Raw genomic sequence first — 24,257 nt, 5'->3', positions numbered from 1 at the left:
AAAACCAACACCCCCCCCCCCAAACTGACACATAAAAAACCCGTAAGTTAGGTTCATCAGCTCATTTTAATTAGGCAAACAGTAAAGTGAAAAAAACTGAACTTGGCATAAACAATGGAAATCTAAATTAGACTTTCTAAATCTTTTTAATAAACCATGATGTGTAAGCCAGATACTATCGCTGCCTGTTTGAACCTGCTGCTACTTTTAAGTTAGAATTTCTAGGGTTTTTCCTATTGCAGTAGGCTTCTCTGACCTTTTGTTCTTAAATTCTCATACAGATATCCTGTATCTTGAAATTGTGGAAACTACCTTCTAACACCAGCCAAAAGAAATCTAAATGAAGGCCATCTCTTATGTCATCAACTCTATTTTAATATCAAGAAGAGACACTGCTGCTAAGATAAGAAAACTAAATTGTACGTGAAAATAAACATTAGGTTACTGTTTGAAATATCCACCATTTTTAATCCTGCAGAAAGTCCATTTCATAAAAACCTCTCAAACACAATGTAAGTATATTGCAACTAAGCACAGCTCAACTGAGACTTACGTGTCTGTGTTAAGTCTTCTTTCATGCTTTTAATCTTAGAACTTGCATTGATTTTTCTATTTTATGTATCTCAGGTTAGAGCAGAAATTACGATTGTAGTTACTCTCTTAGCGGAGCCCCTGTGAAGTGTGTTCGTGGTTCTTATTAGCAGGACCCAGAGAGGTAATCTGAGTTCTTTGGTGAAACTAAGCCATTGAGGTGTAGAAAGACCTACCTAGACTCGTAGGTCTTTGGGAGCTCTGGATGAGGAAAGATGGTCTATTTTATTCAATTCACGTTAATGCTATTCCTCAACAGTGCTTGCTAACGAAAAAACTATTACCACTGTTAGACCTTTGGAAGCCTGTAGTCCGGTATTATTTCTAAATGAATGCAGTTAGATGGCATAACACTTGGAATTTGAATCATTTTATTCTTCTTGGGCAGGTCTTAGTGAGTCACCTAAGTCTTTTTTCAGTGCACAGAACCAACAGCCCCCTCCTCTCCTTTATGAAACTTAAGGTATCCTTTCAACAGGTATGAAAATTTAAGAGAGCTCTTAAGGTGTATTTCACCTCTTGAAAATGAGTTAGCCATCCTTTTCAGTTCTGAGAAGCAGCAAAATGCACAGTGCAGAGGAAAGATTAAAAACCTAGTAAAATTGCCACTTGGAAAATTGGTCCTTTGCACTGACTCAATTTTGGAGGTATGTTATTCATTTTATGAATTTGGTTTTCTTCTTTTTGCTGTAGATGTGCATTGAGATGATTCTCTTCCCCTTCAACTCTCTGTTTATTCAACAGTAACTGTTTATATTGCTTTGAACTGGAGAACCCTAGTCACATTTGGATCAAATTGAACTTGGTAGTGTACAGATATGGAACAAAAGGGTAGTTTGTACTTGAGGGAGCTTACATTCAAACTGACAGTTATTGGTTAAGAGATGCAGGAAGAAAAGTAAAGATTGGTATCTATTTTGGTTAGTTATTGTAATTTCTGTGAAGGCTGTGGTGGAACCTCATGTGATACCAAAAATCTGATACTGTAGGTCGCTTGTAGTCACCTCCTTACAACATTTCTGCTCTTTCGAAGGTGTGTAGGTCTGGGTTTTTTTGGGGGGGTTGTTTTTTGGGTACGGTCTGTCCTGCATATTCTGAGCTTTGACCTTTACAGCTGGGTGATTCAGAGGGTACGTATAGCCATGAATGTGGTATTAATTTGAATTTGGTTTAGTTGCTTTGGATCTGTGTCTATTGTCAAGGAACATACTGAGGAGGACAGTCATCCTATTCCTCCAGGTGTCTCACTCCTGCAAAGATGAGGGAGAGACCGTAGCTGAGAAAAGGGGGTGGCTCTCCTTAAGCAGAGGACTGTGTAGTCTTTTGGACACAGTCTTGGAAAAATGTTCTTGTCCATCCGCCAGCAATAGAGACTTTTTAAACATAAATGATATTGTAACATAAGTAATACATGCTCTAATGCCTGAGATAGTTGCTTGGTGTTCATATTAAAACTGCAAATTGTTTGTAAACTCTTAGTAAGGAAAACGTTTTACAGTGCCTGTCTGACCAGGTACATATTCTGAAATTGTGACAAGCTGGAATCTTGCTTGTGTTTGCCTAAGTCAGCTCAGAGAGAAGCAATGTAAGAAATCCAGCTGTAATAGCTTTTGATGTGGCAATAAACTGTCTGCATGATGGTGCCTATCTGTCCAAGCAAAGTCACTGCAGCTTGAGATACAGAAACTTTACAGTAGTTCAAGCTAACTTTTTACTTTATTTGCAATAGGTAAAGAGCACTCATCTAGTCACATATAGTTCATCTGGCAGTTGGTAATTCATTGATCTGCAATAGTATGTTTACTTGCAGTCATTTACATATAATCTCAGAATAGCTCTCTGAAACTTTATTCCTTATGAAGTCGATTGTGTTCTTGATCTGCACGTGAGACTTAAAATATTTCTGTTTCTATGATCGCATTATAACCAAGATGTTTAGAAGGTTTTATCACTGAAGGTAGTATTTTGCATTATTTGAAGTATTAAAGTAGACTTTCAGTGCCCCCTTATTGAGGCTTTTTCAGCACAATGAATTAGTTCTTAGTGTTTTTCATAGGCTTGAAATAGTAGGTGTCCTTGGTTGTTTGTTTTCCCCTTTTTAATGCTTTGACTCTGTATTTGACAGTAATGTCTGTCAAGGGGAAAAGAGAAAAAGGTTCCTTTTAGGAAAAGCAAGGTTGGATTTTTGTTTTGGAAAGTTCCACACAGAGGAAATCCAAATCTATCTCGCGTCTCAGGATGGCAACTGATTCCACTTTGGCATCAGAAACGGAAGGACTTGCTCTGCCACCTATCCATCTTGTCTGTGGAAACATCTCTGCTGACTTGACTCATCTTTTTCGTTTCAGAAAAACCTTTAACAACAACATTGCTTTTCCTTTTGCCTTGGCTTGACTCCCTTCATTTCCTGCAGTAGTTTGCAGTCGGTGTTGGGCGAGTCTGTAGCTGTAGACATAGTCCATGCTTGCACAGGCTTTTATGGCTGAAACGGAGGTGGGTTAAGAGGTGGCCCTCGGCTGTTCTTTACCACTGCTGTGCCAGACCTGCAAGCAGGAAGGCAGGTGCAATGTTCCATGCCCTAGCTCAGTTTAAATGATCAGTGTTTTGAGTGTCTGTTCAAAATAATTTTCAACAGTGGGTGTCCCTCTGACAGAAGAGGGTTAGGGAGCACCTGCGCAGATGGGCCTGTGGGCAGGTCAGAAAGGCAGCAGTGGGGAAGGCGGAGGCGGGGACCAGGTGTGGAGGACTAGTAATCTCTTAACCCCTTTCAGCTGTGTCTAGAAGAGCGTCACACTACAGCTTCATAGGCCTGCCAACATGAGAGATGAGAAACTCATCTCTCATGAGAAACAGAGTACCAGCTAGGCCTGCCAACATGAGAGATGAGAAACTCATCTCTCATGAGAAACAGGGAGTACCAGCTGGCCTCTCATCACAGGGCAGAACAATTTTTTTTTTTTTTTTTTTACTCTGAGATATTAATAGGAGCATCTTGGCTTCCAATGCAAACCTCTAGATGAACATGAGTTGACTAGATAGATGGGGATGTGTGTGTGTGAGGCTATTAGTAGTACCTTTACAGTTGTGAAAGAAAACTTCTAAAACTGTCAGAAGAAAGGCAGGATTCTCTGACTTAAAATGATTACGTTTGTCATGTTGCTTTCTTAACATTTTTTTAGTTTGTCGTCTTTGGGCAGGAAAAACACAAGGCCCAAATAGCAAATGTGCCTTTGTGTCTGGGGTGGAGTTCTGAAATGAAAACAGTTTGCAATGTGTCTGACTGCATCTTTTTTTTTTTTTCTTCAAAGGCTGTTGTTTACCAATTTAACCTTGTTTAAACAATGCTACTATTGATACAAGTATATCTGCTGTAAGATTGGTTTGGCATCTGCTTGGTTATTTTGCTGGTTGGTACTGCAACATTTTGAAATGTAAAAATAAAATGCTAGATTTGGCTATGTAAGGTTTGATTGAATCTTCTTTTCCTACATCATCACAACAAAGCAGAACAAATCTTTTGAGTATTTTATGAAGCTTCATGGGTGCTCTCTGGTTCAAGCTTAATAAATGCAAAGGATTTAATGCCTCTCTTGTTGTTATCCTCAAAAATTAGACTGAGCCCTAGATAAAACTGGCTTGTAGAGACAAAGTGGATAATGGTCTAGGTAACCAGACACCCTTATGTGAAGAAATAACCATTTTTAATATTGAGACCTACAGCTCCTTTGAATTGTGGGAGCACTCTTGCAAAATGTGCATCATGAAGACTGGGACAGGTTGGGGAGCTTTGAAGTGCATTTTAATGGCCAAAGGTCTCCAGAACACTTGGGACTTGAGCTTTGAGAGGATGCTGGGTTTTAGTACCTGGAGGTGACTCTTACCACCTTTTCTGTACTTCTTCATTTTTACCAGGACAAGTTTACCTGTGGGACACCTGTTCAAGGTAGTAATTTATTAAAGTTGCAGTGACTGTTCAGAAGTTTTATATCCTTTTCTTGGTGTTCACTGCCATCTGTCACTCTCAAAAGGTAGCTGAGGTATCTGAACTATGCTTCTGCTTTCCAATGATGAGAGATGTTTTCAAGTCTTGTGCTTAAGCGCTTCAACTTTTGCTGTTTTTTTGCTTTGGTTCTGCGCCTCCCTGCCCCCCCCTGCCCCCCCCCCCCCCAGTTTCTGAAAACAGTAATACAGAAACAGAGGAAACTGCTTTCTTTGCATGTGGACTGTTTATTCAGGAAATGAGAAGGCAGGTGATGAAACTTGGGGTGGAAGGAAGTGTTTCATAAGGGTGTATTTGGTGGCTGATAGCATTATGTGATCGCAGTATACTTGGAGGACATATGTGAGGCAGTTTTTGAGTCTGGTGTGGTTATACCTGTAGCAGGCCTTTGAGCATTCAAACATTGCAGTTCAGAGTTAACGTAACCATGCAGTTAGTCATCTACAACTTCCCCTATATTATTACTGGTTTTGTCAAGCTCTCCTATTTGGCCTGACTTCACAGCAGAAAGAATTTAACCTAGAGATTTACTCAGCTCTCAAATTCCTCTTCTAGAATTGCAGAGTAAAACCTCTTCCTAGTTCTTCCAAGTTCTTGTTAGTGTAAGATGCTTAGTTTGAAAGTTAAGGAAAAATTTGTGATTTGTTTACCAGATCTTTTGCTGAATCTTTGACCCTGTTGGCCCCACTCCATTTTTACCAGTAACTCAGCTTCAGTTCCTGCTTTCTCGAACTGGTCTCAACAAACCGTGGGGTCCTTGGCATGCAGTGACATTGTGTCATGTGCAAGAAGCTGGCCTGATCTGTAGCTTGTTAATGAAGTGTACTTGGTGTGTGGACTCGGGAACTGAGAGAGACTATCTGTGGCCTCGTACTACAACAAGGGGGGGCTGGTGCACTGGATTCAGAGAGACTTGAAAGTAAGACGTGGACCTTTATTACCTTCTGTGCTATTGCTGCTCCCCCACTCCATGGAGTGAAGTGAAAATGCCTTCACCCTGTCATATGACTGCTGAATGACACTTAGATTATTTGAGAGCCTTGGTTTGATCACCCTAGTTAGATTTAGGATGTAGATTTCCTTTAATCTCTTAAAACTGATCCTATCCCTGTTAGCTCTTAATTTTTATGAAACTTGTTGTTCCTTATTTTTGGTTTGTTTTTTTTTTTTTTTTAGCACTTAGATACCTTTCTCAAGAGTGTTACCTTAAACTTCCTTATGGAACTTACTGAACTGAATGCACTGATAACCACACCTGAGAAGTGCTTACCTAGGAGTCACCTGGTAATCCTGATGGGCAGCAAGTTGAACATGAGCCAGCAACATGCCCTTGCCACAAAGAAGGTGAATGGTATCCTTGGATGCATTAGACAAAGCATTGCCAGCAGGTCGAGGGTAGTGATCTTTCCCCTCTGCTCAGCTCTGGTGAGGCCATGCCTTGAGTGCTGGGTCCAGTTCTGGGCTCCCCAGTACGAGAAAGACATGGACATACTAGAGAGAGTCCAGTGAAGGGCCACGAAGATGATTAAGGGGCTGGATTGTCTCTTATATGAGGAAAGGCTGAGAGAGCTGGGGCTGTTCAGCCTGGAGAAGAGAAGGCACGAGGGGATCTCATCAATGTGTATAAATTAAATACCTGAAGGTAGGGTGTAAAGGTGACAGAGCCAGGCTCTTTCCAGTGGTGCCCAGCAACAGGACAAGAGGCAATGGGCACAAACTGAAACACAGGAGGTTCCTTCTCAACATCAAGAAACACTTCTTTACTGTGAGGGTGACCGAGCACTGCATAGGCTGCCCAGGGAGGTTGTGGAGTTTTCATCCTTGGAGATACTCAAAAGCCACCTAGATGCCCTCCTGCAAAAAGGGGCTTGGACAAGATGACCTCCAGAGGTCCCTTTCTACCTCAACCATTCTGTGATTCCCTGTGGAATAGCATTTCTCTGATACTGTTGTGACTCTGCTTTCCAGCAAGGACCTCGGTGAATTTTTACCTTTCTTGATGCTAATGTAAATAACTAGGTTTCTTTTCTCCTAGTGTGCCTCACCCATGCTTGTTGCTACATTGATTTTTGAAGTCAATGTATTATGCCTGTGTCATCTTAAAAGAAATTTACAATATATTCTTATCTGATACCCATCTTGGGCAATTTGAGTGCATTAACTTATTTTAGGCCTTAAGGAAAGAAGGTAGGCATCCAGCAGAGCTTAGCGGGCCAGTTTTGGAGGCCAGAGCCCTGGAGAATGCTTCCCCTTTGGAAAGGCTGGATCAGCATGCAGTAGCCATTTCACCATGCACTTGGTGTAGCCCGTTAGCGGGTCACAGGTGAGGCTGTACCTTGCCTATGAGGTATGGTGCTGGAGTGTAAGAGGGTACTCTGATACTATAACAGATCACAAAACAGTATCACAGTGCAAATGCCATATCTAATGATTGTAGGTGATAGGGAGAAAGCGAAACCCTGCCTATATAATACAGTATGCAGGTGTTCAAGTAACTTGGTCCATCGATTAAACAGAAAACGTATTAGGTTTGGGGGTCATCTCTACCACTTTCACTTTGTGGCTGTACCTTGGCTGAAATTCAGGAACTCGTGTGTGGGGCAGTGAGGATACAGGAGGTAGCCTAGCAAGCATCTCAGACATGAGATCAGGCAAAGACTCTTGATGAAATTCTCTAAATTTGGTGAAGTGTTTGAATGGAAGCTAATCTTCTGTGGGAAAAGGGGAAGAAGAGTCCTTTTGTGAACTGAATTATGGTTTTAATGTTAGAAACATACCTCTAATAGGGTATTACTGCCATGGAGTCAGGTTTAAACTCTCAAATATGCCTGGAACAAGTTACATACTTGGTGGGGAGCCTTTCTTATGCTGGAGGAAAAAAGGGCTTGTCTTTCCTAATAACCCCTTTATTCAGTTAAATGAACATATCCCTACAATAAACACTGATATAATGTGGTTAACATATGGAATTTATAAGTCAATACAGAACACTGACAAATCCACTTGTCTGTAAAGGTGTGAATAAAGGCATGCTGCCACAGAGACTTCTGACAGGGCCAAGGCATCTGGCTTCTGCTGCTTTTGCTCTGCGACCTGTGCAACTATACCTCAGAGAATATCATGTAAGATTATAGACTCATAGAATCATTTAGGTTGGAAAAGACCTTTAAGATCGTTGAGCCCAACCGTAACCCTAACCCTGCCAAGTCCACCACTAAACCATGTCCCGAAGTGCCACATCTACACGTTTTTTAAATACCTCCAGGGCTGGTGACTCAACCACTTCCCTGGGCAGCCTGTTCTAATGCTTGACAACCTTTTCGGTGAATAAATGTTTCCTCATGTCCAATCTAAACCTCCCCTGGTGCAACTTGAGGCTGTTTCCTCTTGTCCTATTGTTTGTTACTTGGGAGAAGAGACTGACACCCACCTCGCTACAACCTCCTTTCAGGTAGTTGTAGGGAGTGATAAGGTCTCCCCTGAGCTTCCTTTTCTCCAGGCTAAACAACCCCAGTTCCCTCAGCCGCTCCTCATAAGACTTGTTCTCCAGACCCTTCACCAGCTTCGTTGCCCTTCTCTGGACACGCTCCAGCACCTCCATGTCCTTCTTGTAGTGAGGGGCCCAAAACTGAACACAGTATTCAAGCCTGTGCGGCCTCACCAGTGCCAAGTACAGGGGCACGATCACTTCCCTACTCCTGCTGGCCACACTATTGCTGATACAGGCCAGGATGCCATTGGCCTTCTTGGCCGCCTGGGCACACTGCCGGCTCATGTTCAGCCGGCTGTCGACCAGCACCCCCAGGTCCTTTTCCGCCAGGCAGCTTCCCAGCCACTCTTCCCCAAGCCTGTAGCGTTGCATGGGGTTGTTGTGACTCAAGTGTAGGACCTGAGGCATACTCTTAAGGCTTTTGAGTTTGTTTTTTTTTTTTAAAGGGTGGGAGTTAGGAAGAGGTAGGAAGTCACATAAGACACGAGTATGCATATGTATAGATAGATAAAATCTTGTTCACACGGAGTAGTAGCTTTCATTGATGCATGCTGTCCTTTGCTTCTATCGGAGACCCACGCAGGATTTTCCTGTTCTTAAGGTGCAGCTAACTGAAAACCAATCTGTTAGAAAAACTACCGATGGCTGATGCAATCTGCTAAAATAAATTAAGATGAAATACAGATGTTAACAGGACAGGTTGTCAATCGTGATAAGTAGGATGCATTTCCCTTCTGCTTTAAATACATGCTTCTGAGCTGATCATCCTAGATTGTCTTCACAGTTGGAGAGAAATACGTTCTTTTGTAGCATGATTTATCTGATTGGTACAGCTGCTTTAAAATGAGCAATACCTTTCTAAGTGCCAGTTTATATCCATTGTCTGTAAAAGAAACACAGGTGATTAGCTGGGATGCCATCATATAATTCTTTTCAAATAATTTCAGTTTGTGTGCACCCTTCTGAACATTTAAGCTCTGAAGAGTTGTGATTGTGAAGAAGGAACATCTGTTAATTAAAGCCCCAAACCAACCAACCAACCAGGCAGACAACCAAATTGCAAACACTTGTGAAGGTGGAGAGAGCAGAGAAGGCATGTCATAAATGTCCCCCAAAAGCTAAAAAGATGATGATTTAAATTTGGGGTTGTGTCTTCAAATCTAATGATTGGGTTATGTCCTGGTTTTGGCTGGGATAGAGTTAATTTTCTTCCTAGTAGCTGGTACAGTGCTGTGGTTTGGATTTAGGATGAGAACAATGTTGATAACACACCAGTGTTTCAGTTGTTGCTAAGCAGTGCTTACACTAGTCAAGGACTTCTCAGCTTCCCATGCCCTGCCAGCGAGAAGCTGGGAGGGGGCACAGCCAGGACAGCTGACCCAAACTGCCCAGAGGGACATTCCATACCATGTGACGTCATGCTCAGTACATGAACTGGGGGGAGTTGGCCGGGGGGCGGTGACCGCTGCTCGGGGACTGGCTGGGCATTGGTCGGTGCGTGGTGAGCAATTGCACTGTGCATCACTTGCTTTGTATATTCTTTCATCATCATTATTATTATTTTCCCTTCCTTTTCTGTCCTATTAAACTGTCTTTATCTCAACACAAATTTTACTCTTTTTTTTTCCCCAATTCTCTCCCCCATCCCACTGTCCCGGGGGGGGGGAAGCGAACGGCTTCGGGGTGTTTTGCTGCCTGCCAGGTTAAACCACAACAGGTTAGCTGAAGTAGAAAAGAGCTCACTCATGGAAACACCCCTCGTAATAACCTGGCTGCATTTACAAATAAATAAATAAATTCCCCTTCCCTGCATTGATCAGAAAGTTGTTTCAAAGCCTTGGGGCTCGTGTGGTTGGAAGCATTCTGTAACTTTCAAAACAAATCTGTTCTCCAAGTTCATACTTACTTGCCTTTTTGGCAATTTCGTTTTGCTGAGAGATCCCTTTTCCCTCCTTGGTATTTATTTTGGCATATTTCAGAAGCGACATTGTTCACTTTCAGCCTTCATTTTGCCAAGAAAAATAAGCCAAGCTGGCTGTCTGCTCATAAGCTAAACAGTGTGGGGGAAGGTAGTCCTTAAACATTTCTGCACCTGCTTTACTCTGCATGGCTGTTCAAACATAAGCAGGCAGAATTTTCTCCTTCCCTCTCCCAGGTAACTCCTCTGCAGTCTTTGGGACCTCCTGGATTATGAGTTTCCTGGGGACCATGGACGACCATGACTGCTAAGAATTAGACATTAGGGTGCCTGTCTGATGATACTATTCCTGAGACTGAGATAAGGAAGGATGTAGTGGCTGTGGTCACGTGAACAAACGGAGGAGCAGAATACACCAGGAGCATTGACAATAAAAATTACGAGTTAAAAAAAGTCTGTTAAAAATAGAGATGGGTTTAAAACTGTTTTAGGGTGAATGTTCCTGTGTCAGGAAAGATCTGTTTATTTGGATAACTGAGTATGGTTGCAAGTTTGTGTAACTAAAAAAGCTGACTAACTGCTTTAAATACCAGTGTATACATCTGTTTGCAATGCCACTCATTTTTCATCCTGAGAGAGCTTAGTGTTTCCGTAAATTGAGTATGTATGCAGCCTGGTGTTGCTGAATTGCCTGCTAATAATAGAACCTAAAATGGGTGTGGGGGGGAGAGATGACAAGGAGCAGCCTCCAAGAGACATTACCCAATTCTGCGTCCCCGTGCTGGTGTGTGGAAGGTGTGCGTCGCAGTGCCTGCCGCCCCGGGAAACAGAGCTTCTGGGGTGAATTTCTCTTTCTGCGGTAATGCCATCTTTCATTTTATTAATGCAAATTAATCACTTGTAGTCACCTCCCTTCAGATGTCTGCTGTTTCTAATTTACAGGAAAACATTTAGCCATACGCTTCCCAGTTACATGCCACCTTAGTAATTACTCAGGTACTTGAGTAAGATCCTTGTCAGGTCTTTGAACTGAGTCACAGGGAACTGTAAACTTTGCAGTTAGTTTAGCACACAGTCTTTTTGTTAAACTTTTAATGCTTCCTTTTGTGTTTTAGTGGCATATGTTACGGTAACTTGCTATGGTGTGTTAATACTGTATGTTCTTCCTAAGGGATTTTTAGCTCTAATGTGCTTTACGTAATACAAGAACAAAAAATATTATAATAAAAACATTGAAAGCAGTTGAACAAATGGTTTTTCTTTATAGTGAGATTTGTTTTCATGAGTGTGTATTTCCTGAGGCAGGCTTTGAACCGCAGGATCTTGTTGTGTACTCTCCCGGTCCTCTCCTTGCCCTTCTCCTGTTCTCCTGCACCCAGGACGCTCCTCAGGTTCCCTGGAGCGGCTGGGATACCTCCTCCCACCTCAACCCTATGTCCTCAGTTAATCTGTTTCTGCTAGAGCTTGAGCTGAAGCCATAGCTTGATGTATACCCTAAGCACAATATGCTAACACCGTAGCTTAAAAAAAAAGTCACCATTTCCATGCTACCCCAGCTCTTGCACAAGTGTTGGTTTAGCAATCTGGTTTGTAGTTTAGCTGCTTCCTGCCCTCTCACCCCACCCAAGACAAAAAGAAAGAAAGAAAAAAAAAAAAAAGTCCTTGGGCTAATTCTCTGCTCAAACGCTTGCTCTGGCTGGAGGGAAGGGCAGTGTGAGCATGGCTTTGTGGAGGGTGGGACTGCAGGGTTTTCTCCCTGCAGGATGCTGGCTTTACTGTTTTGAACAGGCCAGCTTACAGCCATCGTGTCCACTTCTGTCTTTTGCTGAGGGGAGCCTTGGAGGGAGAAGCAGAGCAATGGGCTGTAGATGGGCATCTCTGCAGGCATCCCATCCTGATCTGCTTCCCTCCTCAAATCCATGAAATGAATGAATGGTTAAGGCATGTTTTTTCCACCAAGTTTTGCTTGATTCCAGACCGTTTTGTTGTCTCACTGGTGACTTAAAATGTGGTGTGAATACTAAGGTTTATTGTAGCTTTCATTCTCTAGCAAAAGAAGTAAATAGGAAATGTCTAGAGAATGAGGCGTTGCGTTCTGGCTGTGTGTGGTGACTGCCAGCTGAGCGCCCGCTCTGCTGCAGAGGGTGCTGGCTTGCACAGATGATTTAATTTCTGTGTCTCTGTTCCACAAAGCAAAATGTGTCTGTTTCTGGAGTTATGCTGGGAAGCCTTAACTCTGCTCCAGAATAGCTTTTATGTACCCAAACAACCTGTGTGCATGTGCCTGCAGGGTGGGAGTGGTGTGCTGCCGGGGCCTCTGGAACAAGGAGAAATACAGCGAGAGACCTGTGGGTCTCTTTCTCTCTCTCTTTCTTCCCTCCTCTCTCTTCTCTCCCCCCCCTCCCCCCCCCTTCCCTTCTTGCCATCCTTATTTGATGTAAAAGTGGTTAAAAGTAAACACTTGCCTCTGTGAGTAGCTTTTATTTTGGCCATTTTATTTGAAATTATCCTCTCCTTTCTCTTTTTTATGGGTAATGTGCATGTTTTGCAAGGAACCGCAATATACACAGTTTACAATAGGAGACTATTTACCCTCTTAAAACATAGAGGAGAGAGAGCGTGTGGCTCTTCAACCGATTTCACCCATTGGAACTGAATTACTGTATTTTTCTTTCCCCCTCCAGGATCTCGAGTGGCAGGATGGAAGAACTCTAACTGACGGAGAGACAGACAACACGCCCTTTCAGCATGGAGACCGTTCCGTTTGACGGGGAACTTGATAGAAATTCAGTGAGTAACTTAAATGTGGCTTCATATAATCAGATGAATGTGAAGGTGCTTTTGCAGGGAGAGGATTAAACGGCTTGAATCTGTTCTAGTTTGGTTTGAATTGATGCTTCTCTGGTGAATGCATTTGGAGTATCATGTAGTATCACCCATCGTTTGCTAGATTGTCATGGCAAGAGGGCTGGATGTCAAGAAACACTCGGTTCTTGGATTTGATCCTTGGTGTCCGAGTCCAAAAGAAAAAGGTATTCCTCTCAGTCTTACTAATTGGCACTTTACTAGTTAGTGACTATGGACAAAAGAAAAAAATAATGTATTTCTTGGTGGAATGAGGAGCAGAAAAGGTGGGAGGAGTGATAATTATATGTTATCAGAGTCATTTCAGGTGTAAGAGTTGATAATCTGTGCTGATTATAAAATTTCTGAAGTGGTGAAAATACCAGCACTTTTTTCCTGAGCACATTTAAAACCAGGAAAGGCTAGTGGGTACTGTGACACTCCATCATAATGTTGAAATTATTTAAGAATTTAATTTTTCCACAAGCTGTGTTACATGGAAATGCTCTAATAGCTGAAGCAGGAGACGTTTTTTAGTTTCCAAAGCTGCTTTCTGATACAAAGCACTGCCTCCCAAAGGCAAAATAGGATATTTTTTCTGTAACTGAAAAGCTTAAGTTTAACACCTCATTAGTGACCAACTTTATTTGTGATGTTTCAGCTACTACATGGAGCTATTAATTTGATCAAGTGTTTTATTACTGTTTTTATCTTAAGTGATTAATTTGGAGACAAGCTATTTTGCAGTACATCAAGAAAATCCTTGGCTTTTTTGTGTAATAAACACATTCACTGATTTCTTGCAGGGCCAATGCATCTATATCCCAGGCACAACATACTATGAGTATCATCTGTCAACTGTGCAATAGGATATATATTTTTTTAAATCTTGTCAATTCAGTTGCAGTGCTCTTTGTTTTCTAAAATGAAAAAAAATTACCAGTTTACAAAAAACTTGAAAGTAACTTGAAATGTGCTAGTTTTCTTTTTGTGACATGCCTTCACAACAGTATGGTTTTAAGGCAGTACCTTGAAACGAGGCTTTATATGTTTTACCAAGTCTGCTTCAGAAGAATGCTGAGTGTAAGGATAAATTTGCCTTTCATCCTATATGCTTAGGCACCTGAAATGTCATCTCAGAATAAGTTGGGTTTTTTTTAACTGATGGTATACTGTGATTGGCTACTCTAAGCATTTCTTAACAAAATATCATTTAGTGGGGTAATTGTCTATCTTAATTGCAGTTACAATGTGAAGTTCCGTGTGTTGCATTACAGCTGTTAAAAACATTTTTAAAAGCTTATCTGGAAGTCTAATATACTTGGTCTGGTGTACACCATAGTAAAAAATTGAAACCGACATATTAAAAAAAAAAAAAGCATTTATTTTGAGAGATTGGACCCAGTAATTATGAAGACCTTGAGTGTATACAAATCCTGACACTTCCCAGAATTTTAAATTTTTTGAAGGGTCATGTTTGAGATTGTTCAGTAGTCCAGGCTTTTAGCTGCAATCTGGGTGGTTTGGTTTGTGGGGTTTTTTTAAGTTCCATTTGTCTGATTAAAACTCATGAAATACATGAGTTGCAAACATGCATGAAGAACATAGATCAACATTTTGCTACACGGTTTAAGTCATTTGGGGGGTTTCTAGGGGGTACCTGAAAAAGCCCTTTTTAAAGGTGTCAGCTTTCTAATGTGTTTTTGGCTTGCGTGTAAAAGAAAAACAGAGGAGGAGACCACAGAACTTAATATTGTGGGCTTTTCATTCCAGAATCAGTCTAGGGAAAAAAGTCTTACATGAAATGCTTTTCCTGTCTAATAATTGGGTTTATATACATTGTATCTGAACACAAATTTTATGACAGCTCAGCAAACTAGTTCTGTAGTCTGGCACCATTAAAGCAGTGCAAAATACTAGACACTTTGGTTTGAGTTCTTGGTTGAGAACAGTTTTTGCCTATTTTTCTAGAAAATGATAATTTAATTTAAACAAGCCTCACTGGCCCAGAACTCAGAACATTATATGGAGATGTTGGGTGTAAACCATTCTTTTTCTAAATGATTTTTGTTTAGAAAACTTTCTAGTCAGCTCCAATTTTTACCAAAACATGTATTTCATAAATACGTTGCCTTTGATACAACTTTTACAGTCAGTCCTTGATATTTAAATACATCAGCAGACATAAAAGTACCTTTTTTTCTTTGAAGCATAGAATAGAGGTCCTTTTTACTGATCAGCTTTGCAGGTTGGGTTAGTCCTGAATTTAAATGTAACATGATTAATCTTAGTGATTTACACATTAGAGACTGCTTTCAGGAAAAGTCTGTCTTCAGCAGGTTGAAAACTCTAACTTGGCTTTAAAATGTGCATTTAAACTCTATTAACAGTTTAGCTGTAGGTTTAGATTGTAAATCTAGTAAGTATTTTTAACAAACTTATCTTTTATAGTGTGATTCAGACATGCTAGAATGACATGTTTTTGCTTTTACTCTAATCTTCAACAGGAAAAGGATTTGTTTTATAGGACAAGTTGGCAGATATAATTTTAGCTTTAGTAGCAGTTGTACAAGCATTATTTTTGAGAAATGAATGTCTAAAAATAGTACTTTTCTGAAGCACAGAGCTGCTTTTGTATGAAAACAGAATTATGGCTGCTGTCTCATGTGATGGTTTATATTGCTGGTTTTATTCCTTAGTCTTAATCTAAAACTGTGCTGGGAGGAGGGCTAGGTTTTGTATGTTTTGGTAGTAACATTTTTAACTAAATGTGCCTCAGCAGAAGCAAAATCAATCGTGTAGTGTTGAGAACTGCCCTTGTCAAAGGACTTGTTGTGTAATCAAATTCATCAATTAAATAAATGTGAAAATAAGGGTAGGCTGTGTCTCTGGAAATAGGTGTATGTTTCTCTTAATTTTGTGTATTTAGACTAAAAATTGTGGGAGATGATGGACAGGAATGCCATAAGGGCATTCTTTTTAGAGAAAAGATTGAAGTACTAAAACTGTCATGTTTTGTTCCCTTAGGGGTTTGACTCCCCGATCTGCAGTGATACGAATTGCAGATGATAGAGGTGCAGTAGGCTATTGGAACATGAAGAGGTCTTTTTGGCCGAAATAGTCTCGTTTCAGTATCTTAACATCTTGCATCAATATTTAGACATATATATTCTGCAGGTTTTAGGTAAACACACAGGCCCAAATAGTTCTGATGAAGAGAGGGGGTTGACCAGCAACGGAGGCAGTTTGGTATGTAAACAGTGTCTGTTGGAGAAGATCAGGGACAGAGTTAGACAGGCTTGTGTTTCAGCCTCCGGTGTAGGAGCTGTTTGTACCAGTTCATAGGATTAACCATGCAATGCTAAAATATTTATATACAAAGCCCCTGCATCGTCTCGGGTGACGGGTTGCCCTGCTCTGTGGTGTCATGTTTTATCTTGGTCAAGGCCACCTGAGAGGTGAGACAGGACCGCAGGCAGTGAGACAGGACCTGCTGCGGTGCTTTTTCACTCTATTTTTTCAACGCGTAAGTATGCACTGCGAGTGAACATGCTGTCTTGAGTCTCAGAAACTTCTGATCCTATATGTCTGTTAACAGTTTATTTTTCCAGTTCTCTTCTCTTGCTGTCCAACTTTCAGTGTGAAATAAAGCAGACCAGTGCTGAATAGTGGTGTTCCCAGTCCTCCAGTCGGTTGCTGGATCTCTGTACGGTTACTGCAGACTCCTTTATCTTGCTCTCTTGTCAGTCACTGTTCTCTTGAACCTATAACCAGCATAGGGTAATACAGTTCCAGGCGGAACATAAATTGTTTCCTAGTCTGCAGTATGTTACCTGTACATTAAAAAGAAACACTTTGCCTTGAAAACCGTTGAGTTCTTGAATGCGTTTCATGTACTAGTACCTAAACCTGTCTGGTAAGTTCATGGGTTCCCTTAGCAGTGTTTCGCTCTTTGACCTAAATTTAATCTCTGACAGGGATAGAAGGTTGTTTACCAAATGCATTTATAATTTATTTCAGCTTCTCTTGTTTAATGAAGTCCTTTTCCAGAAAGTGCAATATTATGAAAGAAGGGTTCCCTCACCTTTCCAATGATGTGTACTGCAATTGCTGTATTCCCATTGCAGTACTTTACATTTGCACGTTGCAGTGTCAATTTAACACCCCTAGCAGCTGTGAGGGATAAAAATCCGTGTTTTGAGATCAGGAGAGTAAGACAAGACTCCTGCTTGCTAAGATTTTTATTTTTCTTTTTTACGTTTCCTGCTGTTTAGTCCTGATAACAGAGAGGCAAGATTGGATCCTCTTTAAAGCAGGGCAAGGGTTTCTTTCCTTTATGGAGCAGAAGTTTTTTGTTTGGGATATAGAAGATACAACATGTTTGGATTTATTTTATTTTTAAGGAGGAAATGTTCATGCTGATCAGTATCCTTGTTTTCTCCTCTTTTTCTGTTACTCGTGGGTTTCAAAGGTAGTAAATCCTTTAAGACACAGGTGGAACTTACCTTACATCTGTACATGGCTGAGCACAGTGGGATCTTAGACCCGATTGTGGCCTTGGGTAGCAATGATTTATAAAAGATTACAGATCAAATGTCAGAAAGGAGTACAGACTATTGCTATGTAATTACTCTCCTGTAGTGCCTATATTTGATGCATTCAGTGGGACAGAGTTAATTTTTTATACAACTTGATTCTTTGGAAATACTTTGATATAAAATGTCCTCTTAAATTTAAAACTGCACTGCTTGTCTTGCATCCTAAGCAATTTAAAATGTTACCTGTGTTTGTAGATGAACTGAAACTGTGGCTTCTAAGTTCATGTTTGTGTGCAAAAGCAGTTAGGCTTGGATCTGGCAGTAGTGAGTGCTTGCATATTACTGACGGCTTAAAAGTTTTTGTCTTTCCAAAACACCTGTCTGAAAGCGGAGCCGTTTTGGAAATCAATTTTGTGTTATTTCAGCTTGCTTCAGAGCTTTAGTCTTCTGAAAACATTCCAGCTAAAAATTTCTTAAAATGTATTGTGTATCAAGTCATATGAGCACTAAATTGCTGATGAAGAGGTTCCACTCAGAATTAGCAGTTGGGGCAGTTGCTGTTTACTAACCATATACGATGATGGCTTCTAATAATGGCTTCCCTATAAGCATATTTGTCAGTTTTGTTGCTTCAACTTTTCTGAACTGCTAAGTCTCTTGAGGTCTTGCCTTTGGTATTGAGGTGCATGTTGTATTTTAGTTATGAGCTAACACTGTTTTCATTGTCCTTCTTCTTTCCCGCTGCTGCTGCTTTTGTGCACTTGCTTCTTCCTGGCCTGGATTTTTTTGTTTGCTGTTCTTCGTTCTTCAATTGTATGTGTACACAGCATCATGGTGATAACAGAGACTCTCATGGACCATCAAGTAAGTAACTCCCCTCTCCTATAGTATCTTTGCATATATGTTCATAATAGTTAGCATATATCTTTGCATGTAGGCTGTTGGGCTAAATACTAGGTCTTCTGTATTGTAATTGAGAAGCTGAAGTACAATGAAAATTTACTGTTGGAAAAGTATTTTACCTGGCATACTACTCATCTAAATGTTTCCATATATTATTTTTTTTTTTAGTGCGAAAAGTTTATTCTTCACCTCTCCCAGTCATGGCTAGAAAAAAATAAATCTTTTAAATAAAATAAATAAATAAATTTTTAAAAAAATAAATCTTTACCTGGAAGAGAAAAAGATGTATTTATCAGTTTGAAATGAAACCTTCAAATGCTATTGTAGTATAAATAATAAAGACAGGGAAATAATGGCTCAGAAACAGTTTTATTTTTGAGCTTGTCTGTTTATGGTGCTATATGGATCACTTAATTTTACTAAATTTATGTCTTCAGAAATGAACAGGTGTATGTACTGTAATACTCAAATAAGGATTGGATCTGGTGTGGTGATAGCGAAAACTTCAGTGTGTGTATGTATGTGTGTGCACGCAGCCCAAGACTTATTAGTGCCATTAGTTCATGGGCGTTAGTATGATCGTATGATTGGCAGAATAATTTTGCCTGGGTTTAAGAGTTTGCGTGTGTGGGGAAGGGAAAGATGCAGGCACAAATTCTTTCTTTTTGGTGAGAAATCTGTGCAGAAGCCATGGTCTTAGCTGATATATCTTATTATAGACATTCAAAAATAATGAGGAATTGAATTCTAATAAACCTTTTCCTATTTCTCATGTCCTTGTGCTATTTTCAAGAGTGTGGGCACTTTCACATGCTCATTATAGAAACAGAAGAACTGGGAATCTGCCACTTCAGATTTTTTTTTTCCATAGCTTTATCTGATAAAATAAATTGGCTGTAAAGACTCCAATTTGTGTTTCTTCTGATGCATGAATCTTACTGACAAACTATATATTAGTAATTTTATGGCCAGTATGAGGAAGTTGAACAAAGTATGTATTATCAACTCTAATAGTTCTGTTGGTTTTGAAATATGCCCTCCAAAGAGTCGTGGGAAGGCTTTGATATTTACTAAGTGATGTTTCTTCTCTAAAATAACCTTCTGCTCATCTTTAAGGAGATAGATGGTATGGGTTTAAACTCACTCAGGTAAAGGAGGGGATGAATGGAGGAGTTCTTTCTCTTGGATGAGTGCTCTGAAGCCTGAGTGAAAGTCTAAAAATAAATCACCACTTTCAGGCCTTTGAGTGGAAGGAATGGTTGGTGATGCTAATGTATGTCTTGTCGGACACGTTGAGCATATGCCTATCAAATCTGTCTTTCAAGTTATGGAGACGGCACGTGAAACCTAAGAATAATTAGAATCATAGAATAGTTTGGGTTGGAAGGGACCTCTAAAGGTCATCTAGTCCAACCCCGCTGCCGTGGGCAGGGACGTCTTCCACTAGATCAGGTTGCTCAAAGCCCCGTCCAGCCTGACCTTGAACACTTCCAGGGATGGGGCATCCACAACTTCTTTGGGCAGCCTGTTCCAGTGTCTCACCACCCTCATTGTAAAAAATTTCTTTTGTATGTCCAATCTAAATCTGTCCTCTCTCAGTTTGTTGCCCCTTGTCCTGTCACTGCAGGCCTTGGTAAAAAGTCCTTTCTCCATCTTTCTTGTAAGACCCCTTTATATATTGAAAGGCTGCCATAAGGTCTCCCCAGAGCCACCTTTTCTCCAGGCTGAACAACCCCAACTCTTTCCACCTTTCTTCACAGGAGAGGTGTTCCAGTCTTCTGATCATCTGTAGGTGGTGAGGCGCTCGCCAGCAAAATTAAAAAAAAAAAAAAAAAAAAATAAAATTGTATGTTGGTTGTCCTCTCCAAAACTCACTAGAAAGTGTGAGTGCTTTCAAGATTAGTCAGAAACTGAGTGTGGTTTTTGGGATACACTGCAGGTACCTGGCGACACATGAGTCCAAAACTGTGAGTTTCAGTTTGGTATTTTGGGCAAATAAGAAAACGTGTTTGATTAGGAACATCATTTATTCATTCATGCCAACTTTTATTTCACAAGGAGCAAGGTCACTAGAGTAAATGACCACTGCTGTCGTTCAGTATCGCTGTTGGTTTTATTCTGTGAATGTAATGAAATTCCAGGATAAAATAATTCCGTGCTTCAGGTGAGTTCAAAATGAACTGTAGGACCATCAAACATCATCAGTAAATGAATGACTTAAGTATGTACCCTACATTTTTATAGTGTTTATAAAATCAGTCCATCAGAAGCTATAAACAGCAGCCAAGGAGCCTCAACAAATTGCTGAGTTACCTATTTATATGTACTGATTAAATCTACTCTCTTAAAAAGATGTGCTTCCGAGTGGTAGGTGTTTGATTTAATGGCATCTTGAAAACTCAGGTTTGTTACTAGCATACCTTTTCCCCCATAACTCTCTCCTTTCCAAGTACTTTTTCCTTTTCATTGTAATAGCTTTCTTTGTTTCCATCTCTGTCTTTTAAGGTTCCAGAGCTCCTGCCATAAGATGCTTAAGGCATATCTTTACAGAGCTTGTTAACTGCCTGAAGGTCCTGCTGATTTTACAGTTGTGATTACACAGACACCTGTAAAAATCAGGTCATTCATCAGTCTTTTAGAGAAAAAAGGTGAAAGCCTCTTAGTAATCTTAATCACTGTCCCCTGCTCAAAGCAACAGGAATGTTCTGCCTTGCCTTGTCTTCCCCCTCACCCCAAAGCAAATGTCTGAGCGTCAGGATGAGGCATTTTGGAGGAGGGGGACAACTTCCTCCTAGTGGCTGCTACAGTGTGGATAGACATTTATGTTCTTAACTGATTTATTTCCATTTGTTTAGTACTTCTATAATGCTTTGTATAAAAAGGAGATTTTAAAACTGTCCTGCTAGTCATCCTTCAGCTTTATAGATTTAATTTCTGAAAAGCCCATTTGATTTAAGAAGTTCGTCTTGAATCCCCAGGCATGCAAAGTGCTTACCACAAAATATTCTATGTTAGGTAATACATAAGCTGTGTTTTGTAGGAAAGGAGCCTTTCTGACACTGCTAGCAGTCTTTGCAGGACCCAAATTGAGTCTACACACTAACGGAGGAGAATGAATTTAATAGTGAACTTGAAGCTTGTAACCCTGTGGGTGTTACCGAGTTAACATCACTGAGTTCAGTTCACACTTGGGTAAAACTTGTAAGCAGAGCTTGCTTACACTGGTCTTACTACTCGCTAGTACTGCCTGAGAAATGATCGCGTCAGAATTTCCAAAGCTTAAAGCTTAAAAAAAAAGCGGTGCCGCACGCTGCCTGTTCAGAGACGAGCCTTCCGCACAGGTCACTGGAGGAAGGGTTGGTAGTGCAGTTCCTGCTGCAGAGTGGGTCTCCACCAGGGCTGGCAGTGCAGCGGGCGAGGCGCCCGCCCATGGAGTGCCACCCCGCTGCCCATGTCGGGGGGCTGGCTGGGGGCACCTGCGGGAGGGGCTGTGAAATCCTGTTCCTATGGAGCTAAATGGCCAGTGGCTCTCTGAGAGCAGCTTTCAGCTAGTTGACTGAAAGTTGGTGCTACTTCAGTGCACCTTAAACATTTTTAAAACAAGTGAGTACAGCTCATTCACCTTGAAGGGACCCGTTTTGTGCAAGCCTGTGAAGCAGCTGTTTTCTAGCCCCCCCTTTTATTTTTCAGTTCAGATACCAGACCTTTTGTGGTTCAGTCCCTTCCCAAGACTCAGCGACTCCCCCCCCCCGCCCCTTTCCCCTTACTTGTGGCTGCAGGAAAATAAAAAGCTAGTTTGGTGGCACTACAAGAAGGGCAAAGTCAGTCACTAGTTTGAAGTACTGGCCTTCTGGCACTGACAGACTTGAACTCTGAACTGGTAAAATGAGCTCTTTGCCTCCCTTGTCCATCTCCTCATGTATTTTTCCTGAACAGCAGCCTGCATAGGGTGTAGTTTGTCTGGAGCAGAGCTTTAGATGGTTTATCTGATGTAGAAAAATAGTACAGGTGGGTATCCTGGCATCCTTGCATTCTTCATACTGCCTTGTGTTTATGCTAGGCTTTGCTGAAAAAATGTTTCCGTTACTGTAAAAATAGTAGAAATAAAGCTATGAGGAGGGCCTCTGTACTTTGCAGATTCTGTCCAGAAAGTAGAACTTGTTTGTTTAGACTAGATCTTCTGCTGAACTTTTAAAACTCTTTGAAGAAAGCTTGGGAACTCTTAAAATGAGCCATGTCGTAAGTTCCAATCTTTTAGGCAAGCTCTTCTTTAGTAAGCATCTTTTGTTTCCCCTTCTGATCTCTTTTTGTCAGTATATCTACTTCCACAGGATGGGTGTTACTGAGTCAGCCATTCTTCCACTATCAGAAAAGGTACAGTTTTGTTGTGTGCAGCTAAAGGAAATGTACAGACACCATAAACAGGGTGGCTGGCCAGGTGATCTTACAAATAGCTAGAAGGCATCAAACCAGTCTTTCAGACTGATAAAGTTCAAGGAGAGTAACTGCTATGCTTTAAACCTTTCCCTTGACAGAGTCTATACATGATCTTTATTAATAAGACTTGTTTCTTGTGATGTACGTACATATGTTCATCTTGGCTTTCTGGGATGGTGGCACAGCTTGATCTGGCAAGCAGTTTCCTGGGTTGGCTGTGTTGTGGCTAGTTAAACCAAGAACTATCACGAAAGTGGCAAAGAAAGCAGCGTTTCAGAAGTTAAGTAACAGCCCAGTGCTGTATCTGTGTTCAGTAGCAGCCTTTCCTACTTCCTCCTAGTTTTTGTTTTCATCTTCTGCCTCATGTCTTAGACAAGGAGCCTTGCTGGCTCCTTTTGGCTGTGCCTTCCAAAGCAGATCTCTGGTTTGAAATCCTCATTTTCTAGAATGAAAAATTTTGCAAGACGGCATTTGAATACCAGTTTCATAAATAGCAGTGAAGTTGTTAATAGAAATCTATGCACACACATAACATCATTGAATGAGCATCCATTTTGTATTTCAGCAGTGGTAACAAACAGCGATGAATCACAGCTTTTAACTCCAGGAAAAATGAGCCAGCGCCAGGGGAAAGAAGCCTATTTTACTCCAACCAAAGAGTTACTCCAACCATCTCTCAGCCCAGTAACTGCCCACAGCCATGGTAAGGCAAAGCTGGTTTTTACAGAGGTTTTAAAGAACTTAAATGCTGACATTAATTATCTGTTCCAAATGTTGGTTCAAAAACACTGCCTTTTACAATAAAGAGGTAAGGAAGAAAGCATATTGAAATATTGTATGTAATTTTGTATCCTTAGGTGTTAATCTGAAAGAGAAAAAAATGCATTATGTGGTGCACTAGTTTCTCAAAGCATGCTATGATTTGTGGGAAAACAGTCCATGTGATGATAAATCATTGTCTGTGTGTAATCCTGTAACCGATGGTCACGCTAATGTCTCAGGTATTTAAGTTGTGTCTTTATGCAGAAGTGTTATGATATACCAGTTAAGCCTGGAACCTTTGTGTAAAGATCTTTTAACAATTACTTCCACTGAAAGATCCTTCTCTTTAGGAAAGGGAAAAAAAGTCTTAGCACTACTTTTTGCCAGCTTTCAAACAGTCCCTCTGCCTTGCTAAACCTGTTGAAAACAAACTCTTGGTGGATCCGTTTGAACTGATTGGATGCAAAGTGAAACTCATCAGTAGACCTGACATGTTGATAGTCTGTTTAAAAAAAAAAAAAATCAAGCCGTAGTTGCTGCTCTTGTGCTTATTTGCATTTGAAACTGCTTGTGTTGTCCTATTGCTTTGGCTATCATTAGACATGTTTGTTATAGTGTGTGGAGTCCTTAGTGAAAACTTCAGGCTTTTTTTATTAATATTCTCTCTTCATTTACTCTTGGCAGCCATCCTGGTCATCTGTGCTTCCTTTAGTTCTTTCCATGAGTAGTGTTCCTGAGATTTTTTTTTTTTTTTTTGGTATGAGCCTCCCTAAC

General features: G+C 40.7%; 1 protein-coding gene across 4 annotated transcripts in view; it reads left to right on the top strand.

Moving 5' to 3' along the window:
• Positions 1-346: 346 nt before the first annotated feature.
• The window catches only part of OSBPL8 (oxysterol binding protein like 8), a 76,356-nt gene continuing 52,445 nt past the window's right edge, over positions 347-24,257 (top strand). The window contains exons 1-4 of one of the 4 annotated variants that reach the window (XM_019471975.1): positions 347-512; positions 12,684-12,789; positions 18,209-18,245; positions 23,290-23,424. In XM_019471975.1, coding sequence (XP_019327520.1) covers positions 12,748-12,789; positions 18,209-18,245; positions 23,290-23,424 — 214 coding nt within the window. In that variant the 5' untranslated portion in view covers positions 347-512; positions 12,684-12,747. Of the gene's footprint in view, positions 513-12,683; positions 12,790-18,208; positions 18,246-23,286; positions 23,425-24,257 lie in introns of those variants that run through there. The other 3 variants (XM_009278925.2, XM_009278928.1, XM_009278927.1) reach the window with 3 other exon arrangements.

Source organism: Aptenodytes forsteri, unplaced genomic scaffold, assembly GCF_000699145.1.
Source record: "Aptenodytes forsteri isolate BGI_AS27 unplaced genomic scaffold, ASM69914v1 Scaffold259, whole genome shotgun sequence".
Lineage (NCBI taxonomy): Eukaryota > Metazoa > Chordata > Aves > Sphenisciformes > Spheniscidae > Aptenodytes > Aptenodytes forsteri.
Note: the sequence above shows the minus strand (reverse complement) of the source record. Positions and strands in the feature narration are given on the sequence as shown.